The 17,559-nt window shown below is 40.2% G+C and overlaps 1 protein-coding gene across 6 annotated transcripts in view; it reads right to left on the reverse strand.

Annotated features, from left to right (window-relative positions):
- The window catches only part of phf21b (PHD finger protein 21B), an 82,751-nt gene that overhangs the window by 8,769 nt on the left and 56,423 nt on the right, over positions 1-17,559 (reverse strand). For 5 of the 6 annotated variants that reach the window (XM_067489986.1, XM_067489982.1, XM_067489983.1 and 2 more), the window contains one exon: positions 9,687-9,947. In XM_067489986.1, coding sequence (XP_067346087.1) covers positions 9,687-9,836 — 150 coding nt within the window. In that variant the 5' untranslated portion in view covers positions 9,837-9,947. Of the gene's footprint in view, positions 1-9,686; positions 9,948-10,698; positions 10,906-17,559 lie in introns of those variants that run through there. The other variant, XM_067489987.1, reaches the window with a different exon arrangement.

A 17,559-nucleotide genomic window follows, 5' to 3' on the forward strand; every position in this document is an offset into this window, starting at 1 on the left:
TATTTCCTGTCAGCTGTTTGTCTCAGACAGAAATGAGAAAAAGAGAAAAGTCCCCCCCCACATCCCACAGCTCACAGCCCTCCCCTCCTTTCTTCTTCTGTGAAAATCCCTTAGTTTCATTGTATTGTGCTGCAGAGCGGCTCAGCGAGCAGGGGGGAGGAGGCAGCCGAGGCCTGTTCCCATGGAAACTGCAGAGATGAAAATTCTTGCAGTGCAAGGGCTTTCATTTTCGTAATTGCTGCCTCTTTTCTCCAAACCTAAGCGCCTTCTCTTTAGGGGGCCTTCTCCCCCCACCCTCTTCCTCTTCCTCTCCAATGTGAGCAGTGAACACAACCTTGGACCAGTGATTTCCTTTTTTTTTTTTTTTTTTTTTTTTTTAAATACATTTCCTTTTCTTTTTTTTCCTGAATACTGAAGTCAACACCATAGGTGAGACAGCAAACACTGACAAACCTCCATCCTCCTCCCCCACGTCTCACAGGCCTGCTGCGATACAGCAGAAGGGGGGCAGAGGGTGTCATTTTGTCACTTTGAGATGTGGATTTAAACAGTTCAGTGTGTATATGCTGCAGTGTGTCTGAGCACAGAGGATTTACTGAAAACAAACAAGGATGCTGCAGGTTTTAGAAAGTTCAATTTAAAACGCGCAGAATGCAATTTAAAACCTATTTCACACATATGATCAAAAAAGTATGAAGGATAAGATGCAACTAAGATGAGTAAGTAATTCTTGGGCATTGTGTAACCAGGGGGCCTGCAGCTATAAACCAGTTACATTTAAGTCTTTAACACCTGTGAGAGGACACACACACCAAAAGTGAAATAAACTATAAGGTAGAATGACAATAATTGGTTGAATGAGTAATTTCTCCCAGTTTAAAACGCCTTCGACATACAGCACGGTTTGTTAGCATTTCCACGAACTGGCTTTAACCACAATAGCAAATCAGTTTCCCATTTCTCTAACTAGTTTGCAGAAAGCTAACGAGGCTTAAGCTAAACAATGAAGCACATATAAAAAAAATACATTTCTACCTAAATCTGGAAGATCACAGAATTTCTGCAGCAACATGACTAAAAAACATGAAGTTCAGATTAGATCTGTCATATGTTTAAAGCCTTTAATTAGCAAAAGAGATTTTATCGGACTCTAAACTCCTCCTACGTTCATTGACACATTGAATTTGCAAATGTTTTGGCTCTAAGCTGGTTTCATTTCGTAGTTTTCTTACAGCATAAAAAACACAAACTGAGTGAACAACAGGCAGGAATGAAGTTGATGCAACATTAAAAAAGCTCTTCAAAATTAAAATATCTTACCTAAGCTTAATATGATTGTTTTTAAATAAATTAGGCCAATGTACATTGTTATATATAGGACTTTAAGACTTGTAGATTTGCAGAGGCTCTAAGAAAACTTTCTGCTACATTACTGTGATTCCAACGGGGCTTTAAAGGATCCAGATTCACACTTTCTTGCATTTATTTCCAGGTTACTGATAAATTTGCCTGGATATTAACACTTCAAAGTATCAACAACTTATAACGAATAACTGAATATAAAGTCCCAAACAAGTTTAAGAAAGTATAAATACCCAGTAATAATGCTAATTTTAGCAGCACTAAAGCCATGAAATCAAGTGTAAAAAAAATATGACAAATATTGGCCTATTGAATTTTGAACAAGAATCATGAAGTGACTGTGAAAGAAAACGACCATAACCTGGTTAAGCAGGTCACAGAGATGACGATGAGATGGAGGTGATGAAGGTGGGGCAGAGTTTCCTGCCATTGGAGCAGGAGGAGGAGGTGCTACAGAAACGACTGAGCAGATACGACATGTTTCATCTAAAAATCTTTTTTTCTGTCTCTGGAGACGAGAGCCTGTGCAGCATCATCTCCTGAAACATGAACTCAGCAGCAGAGGGAAGAGCTTCTGCATTGTAAAATATCAGCTGCACATAAGTTTCCAGCTCACATTAAGCTTAAAATAAAATATGTATTTTTGTGTTATCTGCCGTTTTACAAGGCACGCGGTGACTCAGGTCGTCCACTAGGAGACACGTCTGAAACATTTAAAGTTCGACGTTGATAGCGAATACATGATTCCTGTACGCTGACAAAATTACTTTTTGGAGAACCCAAAGTATTTTTGTAAATTGTCAAGCTCAGCAGTTTAAGGATAAATTAAAGGATACATTTTAATTATTAAACAATCTGCAGGGTACATTGATACACATTGATTCTGCCTGACTGCAAATAGTAAAGACTTTATAATAAAAGGGTTTTTTTTGTACATGCTCAGTTTGCTTTATTACACGTGAAGTAAATGTGTGTTTAAAGACACCAGATCTAATAGCTATGCAGACATCATCACACACCAAGATGGAACTTAAAAACCTGCCATTCATGCAGCCACCAGCAGAGGACGCTGCCTCAGGCTGACGGCTCTGTAAACTACCATCTTCCCCCAGAAGAAAGAAGCTTTTCATTGCCCTGATGCTCTCAGCTGTGTGAGATGATGAGGTGAAGCTGTAATCGGACTCATATATTCTCCACTGTTTGTGTGCTGGTTTGCACTTGTGAGATATAGCTAATACCACACACACACACACACACACACACACACACACACACACACACACACACACACACACACACACACACACACACACACACACACACACACACACACACACACAGTCTGGAAAGTAAGACGATTATTAGGAAAACCAGGACTTGAACATCCATGGAATTATGGACTAATTATTGTGAAGTAAAGAACAGCAAAGTCATTAAAACTATGGATTTCTATAAAATAACCTCTGGATTAACATGGATTAAGTTAGACACTCATCAAGCATCCAGAAGATACCTTAGAACTTTCTCAAAGACCTCTGGATATTTTGCCATGGACCCTCAAACTTCATGCAGGACCACAACAATTTCCTTCATGATGGCCACATCTTTTTCAAGGACTCCTGAGAGTTTAGAAAAGAGTATTTGAACTTTCTTGAGAATCCAAAGAACCAGTGTTATGATCAGTGGAATTTGGACTCGAACTCTTTGTACGATTCTTAGACGAATGACTAGAATGTTTTTTTGGACCAACAGTACATCCCCCCCTTGACCATTGCCATCTCTTTAATGAACACGCTACAGTGCCTAAACGATCCAGAATGACCCCTGGAACCTCATTATTTACCAGTAGAAGTTTCCCAAGAACTTCTAGTAGGTTCTTAGGGGCTCCTCAAGCTCTCAGAACATTTCTTACATTAGACTTGAGGACTACTATAGTTTTCTCCAGGACTCCAACTCCCGGACTGTCAAACATGATGCGGACCTACTAAAACATCATCCATGATTCATGGAACTTAAACGGTGCCTTGAACCTTCTCCAGAACCCCAGGCATCATGTACATGGTCCCTGAAAGAAGACTTCTAGACAGTTCTCATAACAAACTCACTTGCTCAAGGTCCTGAACTATCAATGCTTAGAATCTCTTCAGGAACTATTTTAATAGTCCCCAGGGTTTGCTAAAATCCTGTCCAGAATCCTAAAATACCTTCAGTGTTCATCTTCTCCATCACATATAATGGCTCTTAACTCCTGGAAATTGCTCAGAGGGACATGAGTGACCCATAGAACCCCATCCATGACTCTTAGAACCCCATAGAACCACGACAAGTAAATCTCCAGAATTTCCACTAATCCTCCAGGACAAATAAAACCCATCTCCTAACCATGTGAACCTTCTCCGTTAACACTGGATCTCGTTCATGAACTTATTAAACATTTAAATCCACACGAGGAAGAATCCACAATCTTCATTACAACTATCAATGCTTTCTCTGGTATGTCTAAAACCACTATAGAGGCCAGAAACGTATTAGCTCTTTGGAATGTGTTCTTGAAGCCCTGAAGCCTTCTTGAGGACTTACAACTGCAGAAAGATTATGCAAACCTCTTCAGGGGCAAACATACGTTTTTGTAGACCTGTGAAATTTCCTTACGCGGTCACGAAAAACGTTCGCACCAATGGAGCTAACTCAAATACATCATAAATCCAGTCACATTTATAACCTTATGAACTACTAGAACTTTCTACAAAAACACCTCTGGACATTCAACAGGATCTCATGAATCCTCCATAAACATAGTAATCTATTCAGTACCTCTGAAACCTTATTAGGAACCCACTTTTTAGGATGCCAGAAGGGCCCCTAAAGCTTCGTCAATTACCAAAATACCCTCCCCCTCAATACCCAAAACTCCTATATGTATTAGATTTTTCTCATGGACCACAAAAGCTTTCTCTAAACAACCAAAACCTACTTCATGACCTCTAGAACCTGTCCAGGGACTCCTGGATCATTCTTATATGAAAACTGACTAGAGAAATACTGTGGCGCCTCAAAACCTTTTATTTATGAGCACCGATTGAAGGTCAGTAATTTAGGGCATCGATCAAGGTTGAGTTAAAGAATCGTTTCATTTTGTTGCTTCCAAAGTATAGCTGGAAAAAGTAAAGAAAATACTGCAAGCTTAAAATACATAAACACCAGAGCCCCAACATCTTCACAGAACACCAAGGTGAAACATCAGCGAATGAATAACAAAGAACAAAATGAGAACATGTGAAACATGTTTACAGTTTGTAAACCCACTCACAATTAATCATGGTTGCTATTTCCATAGCACACTAATGTTTTGGACTGACTGTGTTCCTTCACAGCTCAAAGAGTGGCCATCTACTTTCCTCTGGCTCCTGAAAGACTTAGAGGTGGATGCCAGAGATGACCTTGGCTGCAGTTTCAAAGAGGATAAAGATGTCTTTGGTAAGTGGCAAGATGGAGGGGCCATAAAAGAGAGGCAGGATCAGCGTTAAAGCAACAGACTTTCAAACACACTCTGCCTCTTTGTAGCTTTTCTTTGTTCCTCTGCTTTAAGCTAACAGGCGCTAAACACAACTCAAATGGCGATGACTACAAACAGGTTTTTAAGATGCTCAGTCGATTATTAGGTCGGGCACGGAAGCTTTCCCATGGATTTCTTTGGCCAGTATTGTTTAGGATACAGTTTTTACTTATTATTTAAATTCAAAAACATACAGACTTTTGAGGTCCTCTCGAAACAATCCGCTGTCAAGCTTTGCTAACTGAGAAACTCATTCAAAGTACTGTTTTGGTGCAACAGTCCAGAAGATTGTTAAAGCTCGACAGTAAGGCAAGTATACAAGCATCTGGAAAATTCTGATGTGAGCAAGCAAAAAATCTAAACCAAGGAAAAAACATTAAAGCAAAGTGCTATGAGAAGAAGGCTTTTCCGTTTCATGACACGCAAGTGCAAGATAGAACAGATTTAGGTGCATTGTGGAACAGTTCTGTCTTCCAGAGTTTAATATTTCGTTCCACCATCATGGGACCACTGAGCTGAGGTGTTTTGCTTGGGATCTTTTGTGTGGTGATGGGACCACAAGACACAATTCATGAGTGGAGCCCAGCGGGTGGGAGGGATTGTAGAGGTATTGCAGTAATTGAGACGAGATGACCAGAGACCAGGGCCTGCACAATAGTTTGGGTTGCGTATTTCCAGAGTTTCATTCTCATTCAATAAAGCATATTGCAGGAAACTTTCAGTATCAGCACCAAAAAAAAACGTGATTTAGGGGGAAATTCTGCTACAAACAGGATTGAAACTCACCCCTTTGGCAGAGGTAAAACATAATAGGTATCAAAGTTTGAAAAAGGTCTGTTGGTCACCTAAACTCCTGAACTGCCCAAACCTCATAATAAAGAAAATCCATTGCTAAATCCACTTCACAATTCTGTGTACTACTAACAATCCTGATTGTAATAACAGTTATTTGGGGACGAGCTTTAGTGACGTTTAGCTGCATACTTGACATAGAAATACAGGCATCAACTAAGTCTGGAAGTTAAATATGCAAAACAAAATCTCCTCACACGGGCACTATGCTTGTGTGTGTGTGTGTGTGTGTGTGTGTGTGTGTGTGTGATTGTGTGTGTGTGAGAGAGAGAGAGTGAGTGAGTGAGCTCACAGCTCAGAGTTCAGTGAGGTGCTGAAACAATGCAGCTATAATGTGTGCACCCATGCAGAGCAGCAATCCCATTACACCTCATTATTGATCTCCATATTAGTGGCCAGGTGGTCTGAGGGACTGGTTCCCCCTTTTGCGCCTTCTCTGCTCAGTCCAGACAGCACTTAGGTCGGCCTGTGATTGGCTGAGCCTTTACGACTCTCGGTTGATTGAGGTAAGTAAGGCGCAGAGGCCTGTGAGGGGTTTTTCTTTTTATTGCTTCACAGGCAGGCAGCTGGGCGAAGAACGCTCACTCCGACGGAACAATACAGCCATAAAGAGCGCGGAGACAATCATGCTGCGTGACCTGCTCACCTCCTCCACCGACGGCCTGGGAGGGAGGGGGAAGGACGAGTGAGGAGACAGGGAGGAGGAAGGGAGTCTGGGCTTCTCCAAAGTGAGCACTTGATGAAATGCAGCAGCCTTATCGCAGTGAGCGACGGCGTTTGTGTCAGAGCCTCACACCTGCTCTGCATCCAAACCACTGTGACATCACTAGGAATCAGCCAATCAGAGACCTCACGGGGGTGGTGGGGGGGGGGGGGGGGGTACTGTATAGCAGACTGATTAGTGTTATTCTCTTTGTTTATATGTATTTAACCCTGACAGAAGTTTCTCCTGTGTGTATGTTACTATGTGTACAGTTGGGTGCAAAGGTTCGCATTGCATTAATTTAAAATATCAACAGGACTAAACTTTCTTCATCAACATCATTGTTAATGCACATTCAGCTAGTAGAATTGTTTTCTCATCAGAAATTTTAAAGGTGCAATATTAGGGTTCAGTTTGAAAGAATAGCTGCATTACTCTTTTTGCCATTTCAAAATAAGGGGATGCAGCAAACTGTATATTACCTTAGAAACCTCACATTGTTATTTACTGTATGTTGATCTAAGTATTCATATCAGTATCACTATAGCGCTGGTACATGACAAGCTGGACTTCTTATCCCGTGCAAGTATTTACTCAATGTGTTTGTTTAGTCTGTTTTGTAACTTATGCATCATTTTTTAAATATTACCTCTGTATTGATTTGATCAGTTATTTTTAGGGTAAATCACTTAGAGTATCAGATTTCTTACTTTGAGCTGGGATTGACTGAGTTCAATCAGTCCCAGCATGAATTAGGCTGAATTATTTAAAAGTCTGGATGTTTAATACACTATAAACAAGTGTCTCACGAACATGTTTGGGATGAAATTGTTATGTAATGTTTACTTCTACCACAGTTTAAACTCTCTAGATTTGTTGGTTAACGTTTTATTGTTAATGCTTCATTAATCTATCATCTAATAATCTAATTAATGTCATTTTGTATTTCCAATGCCGTTACTCAAGCTAGGGCAATATGACATTTTGAACTTCAATGCAATGACAGCAAAGTTATCTGTAAATTCACACAACAGGAGAATAGAAAATTTTAACTTGTGGAAACTAATTTAAAACCAATTCAAACTTTGTCGTAGTAGTCAAGTAGTCATCTTATCATAAAAATGGTGCAATAATACAGAAATATTTACTATCAGATTTTAAACGATACCAATCCTGGATCAGCTCTGGATATTTCTAGTACAATGATGGCAGCAACAAGCTATTGATAGTTTTCATGTGATGTGACACCTCATGGAAACACCCACCTAGAGGGCATAAGAAACAGTTCGCTGCCCACCACCTACTTACTAGGAACTTGCTTTTGTTCCAGATACAGGCCTCATCAGTACATGCAGTGCCACAACTCAGAGCTTAGTGTGAGGCTGTATTACAGTGTATGTAGGGGACCTGCAGAGTGAATACACTATTGTTTGTTCATATATCTTAGTTTTCTTTAGTTTCAAATGGGATCTGAATATTTGTTGCTGAGAAAACATAATATTCTGACAAGATGAGGGCTGCAGTTTTGGGGGGTTTCTTGTGTTTTTTGGCTTTCAGGGCTCCTTGCACATCTCAACTGAGAACTATCAACTGTGTTATTTACCCAAGTGTATTAATGGAGGATGGAAATTAAATTATGCTTTTTAAATAAAAGAGTTGCAACTTAAATCAAAACTTCAGCTATGTCTAAAATAGTATCTGACATAATTCCCTAAATGAATCAATAGCTGCTCACTGTGACTAATGATGTTTCCAGCTAAGGTCAGCCATCTTTGAATGAAGCCTCATCAGTCACTTAATGAAACTGAAATAAGAATTTGTGTATTTGTAGTTTTCTATCTTTATTTCTATGTAGAAGAGTGTGACTTCAGGGATATATGAAAACAGACATGTTCCATCTTCTTTAAGCCATGATGACAGACAAAGAGTCAGATGTATTGCATGGACAGAAGAATCATAAAGCCGCAGCCTGAGGGCCCCCGTGGATCGGCCCTCCTCTCTCTATGGGGCCATGCAATTACAGTAATAGTGTGGAGGCTGCCAGTGTTGAGCGTGAAGCTCTAAACCTGGCTGTGTGCTGATGGAGGTGATGGTGCTGAATACAGAGTGTGGAGGAGATGAGACACTGTGGCCTGAATCCTAACAGACACTCAGAGGAGGAGGAGGAGGAAAATGCAGCATCACTGATAGATTAAATCCACAAAAAATAGATTTTTATCCTTGTTTGCCAATTTCACAAACCATAGTACCTGTTCAACTTGTGATTATTTCTCCTTCCTAGAAAATAAGAGCTGTATTAATGATCTGCTGCTGCAGCAGGAGGTGGACAGAAAAACTAAACATAATCAAAGCTGCAGATTTTTATGCCTATCTCCCATCAACCACATGCTACAATACGCCATTTCCTCTGAACGGAACCTTAAAAACCTGCATGTTCAGCCAACACCAACGGTCAGGAGTCACTTCACACAAACAGAGCTGTTTTCTGCTCCATTCAACTACACAAACGAGCTTCAAACTAAAGGGAAGAGAAGCTGATCATTGTGATAAATGCAACAAGAAAAAAGGCTCCTGTAGCTGTGAATCACTTCTGTCCTCTCAGTGGTCAACAGGATGTTACAGGTATGTGCAGGAGAAGATGTCAACACAAAGCATCAGCACACACCTTTATTTTCCTGTGTCACAAGAACTGCAGTACTCACACCGAATATTTACTAGTAAAGTACTGCTGCTACTACCACAACTTTTGTTACTACAAATCTTACAACAGATACTACTACTACTACAAATAGGCTTCTGTTATTACAGTTCTGAGGTAGGGGTTTTACCACTGATACTACCAGAACTACTACAACTTCTAGAGTTCTTCTTGCTACAACCACAAACGGAATTAGTACTGTGCTCTAACAATCACAAACAAAACTATTATTACTACAAATGTTACATCTGTTGTGCTTCTACTGTCAGAAGTTCTGAAACTGCTGCCACTAATTCCAGTGTTAATACTGAATGGCCAGAAACAACAGATCCTACATTTCCCATGATGCAACTAGATTGTCTTTACTTGCCTGAAGAACACACTGAGCCACAGATGACATTAAACAGTTTTCACAGAGTGAGTGAGGACACTGAGGTTAATGTGTAACACTGGTAGGATGCCCCTTTAAAACAACACTGTCAGGTGTTCCACGTGGGTTTTGTCAGCAGGGTTACCTGAGAAGGAGGTAGCTCTCCAGCTCTCCTGCTGCTAAACGGGTGGACTCCGGCGGATGCCACCCTGCCGCCCGTCTGGAGGTTAATGGGGGACGTCTGCAGTGGCTCTGAACTCGCCGCCTTCTGTCCGTTAATGTGTGCAGTCACCATGGAAACGGGAGTCTTGGCAGGCACCACGGAGATGGCGATGCCTTGGGGGGGTGGCTTGATGAGAGACAGTGGCTTGGTCGTCCCTACAGGACAACTCCTGACTGTGAGCTTCTGCAGGGAGACAGATAAGGAGACAGGTGAGATATAGGTTAGATGGGTGTTGTGCTGTACTGTTGAACAGGTGTACTGTTCGAGAAACTGCAACTACTGCAGCTAGTGCTAGTACTGCTGTCACATTGTCGTGTGAATATTAAGTAACAGGTGCTGCTTTTTTACTACTGTTGTGCAACTACCACCACAAGATTAATTACTATTGTACTACTACAATTGCCAGCATTACCATTACTCCTTCTGCTGCCACTGCTCCTACAGTCGTAACTACAACCACTGCTACTACTACTTACTAGTACTTTGCTACAGAAACTACTTCTTCTACTGCTGTTGAAAGCATTAAACGTATTGCTAACTACAAGTATTTCTACAAATCTAAATACTTTCTCGGCTAAACTACTGCTGCTGTTGCTAGTGCCACCAGAAACCTGGTTACTACTGCTATTTCCATTTCACCTATTACTAGTATTTTACCACGACAACCATTACTAGACCTACCGTTACTGTAACTGTGCTACCATTGATACTACTGCTATTACCTCCATTGCCAGTACTACTACTTCTTTGTCACCAAATTCTGCTAGTTAAGTTCTAAGTTTATTGTGTTGAGCTAAATATTTAGAAAAAAATATAAAAAAAACACTTTTGGGCCAAACAACAACAATACCATTAAAAGTGAGTGTTACTACACGTTGACACCAAAACACATTATTAATTGTACATAAATATGTAATAAATCCAACACATTTACCTTCTGAATGCTCACTTTTTAAAGCTGTTCCTACTACTGCAACTACTACTGCAACTACTACTCCACATCGAGACAGAAATTAGGCAGCACTCAGTGTCAGGAGAGATTAGAGATGAGCTCTACTGTGTCTTCAGGTCTGTCCTCATCCACTCGCAGCCAGACACTCTGCCGCTGTCCTACAGCCCTCCAACCAGACAGGCCTCTTCTTCACACGCTGACACACTCTAACCCCTCCTCCACCCATGCACCCCCCTCCTCCACTTCTTCAGCCTTTTAAAAGAAAATCTTCCAAAGACGAGTTGAGTACATCTCGCTTTCCCCTCTGCTTCACTCTCACACTACTGAGAAAAGAAGGCTCTCTAAATATTTTATATTCCATCCCACTGGCCCTTCTCATCCTGCCGCTGCCTCTTTTTATGCTTTTCTATGAACTACAGCGGATCTGTTTGTGGAGGGGGGGCCGTCTCTGGCAGAAGCACACAGTTTGTGCTTCTGCTGGAAAAAACCACAACAACATAGCTTACAGTTTGAAATCATTTTCAGATCTGACTGCTCCTGCTCACCACAGTAATTACCCTGTAAATACATCAGCTCAGGGGCAGGCGCTGTGATAAAAGACATCAAATACTAACCAAAAAAGTAAGAATATATGTATGTTTGAAGAGAACACTGCCACTAGAAATTATTCCAATCTGTGGCTTCATTTGTAAGCACAATTTAACTAAGTAAGTTTCCAAACCATCACAAAGAGACTGAATGAGCTAAAAATACTGCTGTTAACACTAATTCAACTGCAACTACTGCCACTCGTGGTATATATTCACACACACACTCCACAGTTGTGACTTCACAAAAAAAAAAAAGTTTCCCAATCAACACCAGAAAGCCTCCAAATATTGAATTCAAATGAGCTGATTACAGCCTTGTTTCTTCCTGAGTGGAAAAGCCTCCACACCCAGCCCCTTTCTCCCCCCTAAAACCACTCACCATCAGAGCTCTCTATTATCCACCCAGGCTAGTGTGAAGGGGTGAGGGGAAACACAGGCTTTACAGATTATTTCAGGGCTTGGCTGCTACTTGTGATACACGATTACTAATGACCCAGTACTCTTTAAAGCACAGGCTGCACACTGCATCCTTAAGGAGCACTGGGAGGGAGTCGGGGGTGGAGGAGATGGAGTATCTAAAGTTTTTTTTACTTGTGTTTCCAGATATGCTCTAATAAGCTAATTGGCAAGTGATTCCTTCTGTCTCCATCTTTTATAAGTCTATTCTTCTTCTCTGCAGAGCTCAGGAAGAAACACTAAATTGGCTCTTCCAGTAATGGTACTGGAAGTGGTAAAACATCTAGTGGCCTGGTGGATCAATGGGTCGAACATCAGGCACGGATGCAGAATCCTCCCAGTTCAAATCCCATCCCATGAACCAGGTGTGTCCCTAAGATACTCGACTACTAGCCCAGGCGCTAGCTAGCTCCCCAGACCCCACCTGTGGCTGCCCATTGCTCCCACCGGGGGAATGGGTTAAATGCAGACACAGTTCATTGTAACATGTGTGTAACATGTATTTGTACTCAATCACAATTAAAAAAAAGTTTCTTCTTTTACTAATTTAAAAATGAATGAGTGTAATGTGGAGGATTTAATTTCAAGTATACACTGTAGGCAATATATCTAAATATTATTTTGCAAAGTTTAATATGTTGCTTTTAAAACTATTTAATATCCTGCCATGTTTAAGCTGTAGTGGGTTCTTAAAAGCGAAATTATACAAAATAGCCTGAAGATCATCGTTTAAACTTTAAACCAAACATTTTATTATTAAAATAAATTTAAATATAACACATAAAATGGAAAAATATGGGAGGAAATTATCACAGTTGTATGTATTTAAATAGTAGACTATAGCTACATGAGAGTGGAGATGCACAGAGAAGTATAATTCCGCCTTAAAACAATGTGAAAGCTCATCCTCAGATGTCTTGTTTTGTCTGAGCATCAGACAAAATAAAAATATACACACATTAAGATTGTAAAAGACTAAACATAAGAAATACTAAAACTCGAAATTGTGTCTGCTCACTATTTTTCTACTGAATAGTTATTTACAGTTGTCGGTTCACGTAGTTCATTGTGTGATTATAAATCAAATGATAAAAATGTATTTGACAGTCACTAATTACTACATTGTCTTTGTGCAAGACTGTCAAATACATTTTTGACAGCTGCAACAAAAATCCAGTATTCATTAAAAAGTACATAATTTCATCCTATGTTAATGGTAACAGGGATAATATCACACACACAACCAAGCTCGTATTTAATGTGAAAATTGCCATTTCTGGATCTAAGGAAGGATTTTTTTGTGTGGTATTTTTCAAATACTGGTTATAAAAAAGTTAAGCACATGGCTCAGATTCTTTCCATAAAGCTGCTGACTGTGTGAAAAGTAAATTAAAGCAGAATTCTAGTCAGGGTTTCAGTGACAAGAGAAAACTAATAAATAAATGTGTAATGATTTCACAGTCCAAAGCATAGAGTATTAAACCTCCACGCTACAGAAAGCCCCGTGCATTCATTCACATGTTGTTATTTATTAATTCAGCCTCAACAATGAGCGTGGTGGGGCCCCATTGTTTCAAGGGATCAATGTAATCCACAGGCAGCTCATGCAGGCACCTGCATCAGGACCCAGGGGCCACTGCTCGCGATTCAGCATTTGTTCGAGTCAGGGCGCCTGTGATTGTCTCAAAGGTCACTCATTTAAAGCCTCTCCAGGCTGGAGAGCAGAGACTTATCCCTCCTGGAGGGAGCAGAGGAGAAAGTAAATGAAGGGGAGAGAGCAGAAGGTGATAGACACTATCACAAAACCACATTTAAGAGGCTCGAAGACCTTTGTAAAGCCACCAGGAATTAGATTAAAGAAGAATTTCCTTACAAAGACACATGGTATGTTACTGGCCGATGCAACGCAACTGCAATCGTCATGAAAACATTCATGGTAAAAGTGTCTGGTGTGAAGCAGCTTTTTCCATCTGGCTAATCTGCTTCTAATAAATGATGCATCTTACAGTAGAAGTTATCATAAGCACCAGTCATAGTACTAAGAAATAGGCACAGCAACAATTAAAAGCTTCGTGTACACAAGGAAAACCTAAAGACAAAAACTTCTTAATCCACGTCTAATAAATTATCTACACAAGAACTTGCAGTGCAGAAATATGTACTGGGACCAAAGATGGAGAATAAAAAACAAGGCCTTAAAAATAATACCTGAATAAATGAGTAAACAAAACACAAGCGGATCATAGCCATCTCCATGTAAACAAAAGACCCACTTTCACACAGTTTTCTGTGGTTTACTTGGAAATTGTTGCAAACTGGACACATGCAAAAATAGAATAAATGTAAATAGACACTGACACTTTAGCATCAGGTAGCACTGAAGCCATTTCATTGGAGGTAAAGTCAATTGCTTCTTATATAAGAATAAAATAAGTAAACCACTGGTCTTAATTTAGTCTTCTTTGATAAATCTGATGGGTTTTTAGTTAACAACCTCTTTAGCAATGTAAAGACCCATTAAAACCTTAAGTGTGACACCCAACTTTTGCAAGGTCAAAACTGTGCTTTTCATGGGAAATGGAAAAATCCATATTTCTTCCCCTTTAAACAGATTGTCAAACCCTTAACACATGCACAAAACCCATTAAAAGCACTTCCTAGCATCATATTTAATAAAAGGTCGTAGTCAGTTTTGAAACTATTGGAAGGTGGATTATAAATGTGGAGCTTTGCTGTTTAACCCTGTTTCCACTCTTTGTGCTGAACTAGGCTAAATACATCCTGAACAGGACTCTTGCCTTTAATAAGTTATCAGGTCAGGGAGCTAAGTATTTTCTAAAATGGGAAAAATAAATGGAAATTGTTGATATAACTGCTTGATATCAGTGCCACCCAAAGAGTGCAGAGATATTTTAAGACACATCCTGCTCCAATAACCAAATTTAAGGAATCTTTGTCAAAAAAAGTTTCTTATTGGATATAAATAAATGTTAGGATCACATTTAAGGGTGGAGGTGGATTGTACATACGGTGCCATTACAGCCTCTCAGATATGGATTTTCAAACATGACAGGGCCCTAATGATGTATGTAGGGTGCAAAAGGAAACACAGACACAGAGAGAGTGTCTGTAAACACCTTGTCTAACATGGAGCGAAGTGACCGGTTCAAAAGGTGTCTGACAAATGGAAAGACTCCAAGCAGACAGTGTCCTCAATAGCAGATCACACTGGAAGAATTCGGATGACACGCTGACCTTAGAGAAAGCAGTATCACCTAATAGAGAACAATCTGAAAGGGGAAAATATTAGCTACGCTGTGAGGGTGTGTGTCTTAATGAGCCATTCTCTCCATATATCTGCCTGAGTTAAATTGGACGCAGACTGCAGAGGCTTTCATCAGCGTCCACTCACTGCTCACCTTTCATCCACACCGAGCTGCTCTAATGACAAGTGGACACCATGATGGGAGGAAAATAGGCTTTTTCTGATGCAGGCACAATTGTCTGCAGCTACACATGCTCACTTGCCTTTGGGAGCTAATAATTCACTTTGGTTTTGGTCACTTTTTTTGTCTAATTGTGGATGGTTTGCATCCATTTTGGTCATTTTGTGTCTGTGTTTGGTCACTTTTTTCTAGTTGTTGATGTTTTGTTTTGGGGGGGGGGGGGGGGGGCTTTGCCTAGGATGCCTCATCTGTAATCCATTCTAAACTAAAAAAATCTGCGTACTTAGAATTAAGATTTTTGCTGACCTGAGGAGACATTTTACAAGCTAGTGCCACATGCAGCATTTTAAAACAATTACTACACCATCATAATGACATTAATAAGGGCTATGGTCACTTTTAGATTATTGTTAAGGATCTTACTACATCGACTGATTATACAGTTTTTTTGTTTCAAGACTGCTCAGTTCAGAATTTCCTCATTAGCATTTTTGGCATTAAAACGGCTTCTATACTGCTCTGATGGAGCAGCAGGAGTAGATCTGTCACACAGCGTTTGTTTGTAGAATACATCAGATCCTCTCCACACAGTGCTCCTATTAAGCGGGAGTCACTTTCACAGCGATTAGTTTACACATGTTTAATATTGTACGACCGTCTCAGCGTCCGATGACATCACAACGGAGGCAGACCTGCGTACAGGCAGACCTTCGTACAAGAACACGCAGGAATTCCTGCTCACGCTGTATTTGAAGTGTAGAAGGTCCAGTCGTTCCTGAGCAGTGTGTCATCCCCAGTTCACTCAGTCGTTCAGTGTGTGCCACTACCAGACTGTCAGAGACTAGACATCTGTGATTGTTGGTGGAAACAGTGTTTATGTGTGAACGGTCCAGTCTTTGTCAGTCCTTAGGTGCATCCCCAGCTATTCTGAACGATACAGCAGTCATCTCCACTGAAGTACCAGGAACTGGCAGAGCTCAGCAGCAGCTGCACTGTGCTGAGTGTCAGCTGATAAGAAAAGGAAAGTGGGAAATGACCGTGTACTAGGAAATTTGAGTTAGTCTGTTTTGTGAAACTTCAGAGAAAAGATAACTGCATCCTTGGTGTAGTTCTTTGCCTTGTTTGTATTATTTTTTCTTTTTTCAATAACCAGCAAACCAAAGTAATTTTGCACTAGGACATATTGAAGTTAGTCACAAATTAGTCACAAACCATTCACTAAAGGACATTTGGCAATTTTCAGGGATGGAAGTAACATTTACTGTTGCTACAGGAACACTAACTTTTTGTGTCTGCAAAATCCACAATGGATTTTTTTTTTTTAACTAGAGTTTTACTTGTACTTGAATATGGTCATTTTCAAGTAGTTTACTGTGCTACACATTATATACATCTGGCTCCTGTGCAAAGACAGTGAGTCGTGCATTTGTCAGCCAATAATACCACATTAGTTAACTGGACTAAGCATTAATCTACACTAACAACCTGAACCGTACTTTTCACCCAGCTGAGACTGGCTGCAGAATCTCACTACACTGAAGCTGAAATTGAACATGAAAAAGGATAAATTCAACAAGTACCGGAGACAACCACCATTAACTCAAATACTAAATGGAGGCAAGCATTTACCATCCATCCATCATCTTTAATAACTTTAATAAATGTATTTGTAGCACTTTCAAGTGAGATAGTCCAGCTTTAAACATACTAAAATAGAAACTGAACTAAATTCTTTACATAAACAACACCGATCTGCTTTGTGTGTTACCTGTAAATTGTTGTTGTGATTTATAATCTCTCATTCAGCTTCAGTTTAGGAGATATCAGCATATCTGAACACGTTTTTCCCAACTCAACCGGCAGAATTTAATTGAGAAAGTCGCCATTGCTCGACATCCCCAGCTAAGGTCATCTGTCGGCCCGGCGCTGTTTACCGCAGATCCAGCGAGCGGACAGGATTATCCACACTCATTATGTACTCTGTTTTGATAGTGTGCCTTTGAGATAACAGGGCTACTGAAAAACGCATTAGTAGCTGTTCAGATTTCCATCAGAGCAGCTGCCAGACGTTTCTTTGTTTACACTCCATTTACCAACGAGGCCCTTCAGTCCTGAAAGGTGCTGAGGAGGAGGCCAGCAGTTTTTCACCATCACTGGTAGGAAAACGCTGCAAATGCTTCACTTCAGTAAGACAATGGAAAACTCAACGATTTACATCAGTATAAAAATGATTAGGTGGGAAGTGTAGTGAAGTATTAAAAGGTAACAGTAGAATGAACCAAAGCAGACGAAATCCTATCAAATGGTTCATTGAGTAGATGGTCTGGAACTTTTGATCACATGCCATAATC

Source organism: Channa argus, chromosome 21 (genome assembly GCF_033026475.1).
Source record: "Channa argus isolate prfri chromosome 21, Channa argus male v1.0, whole genome shotgun sequence".
Classification (NCBI taxonomy): domain Eukaryota; kingdom Metazoa; phylum Chordata; class Actinopteri; order Anabantiformes; family Channidae; genus Channa; species Channa argus.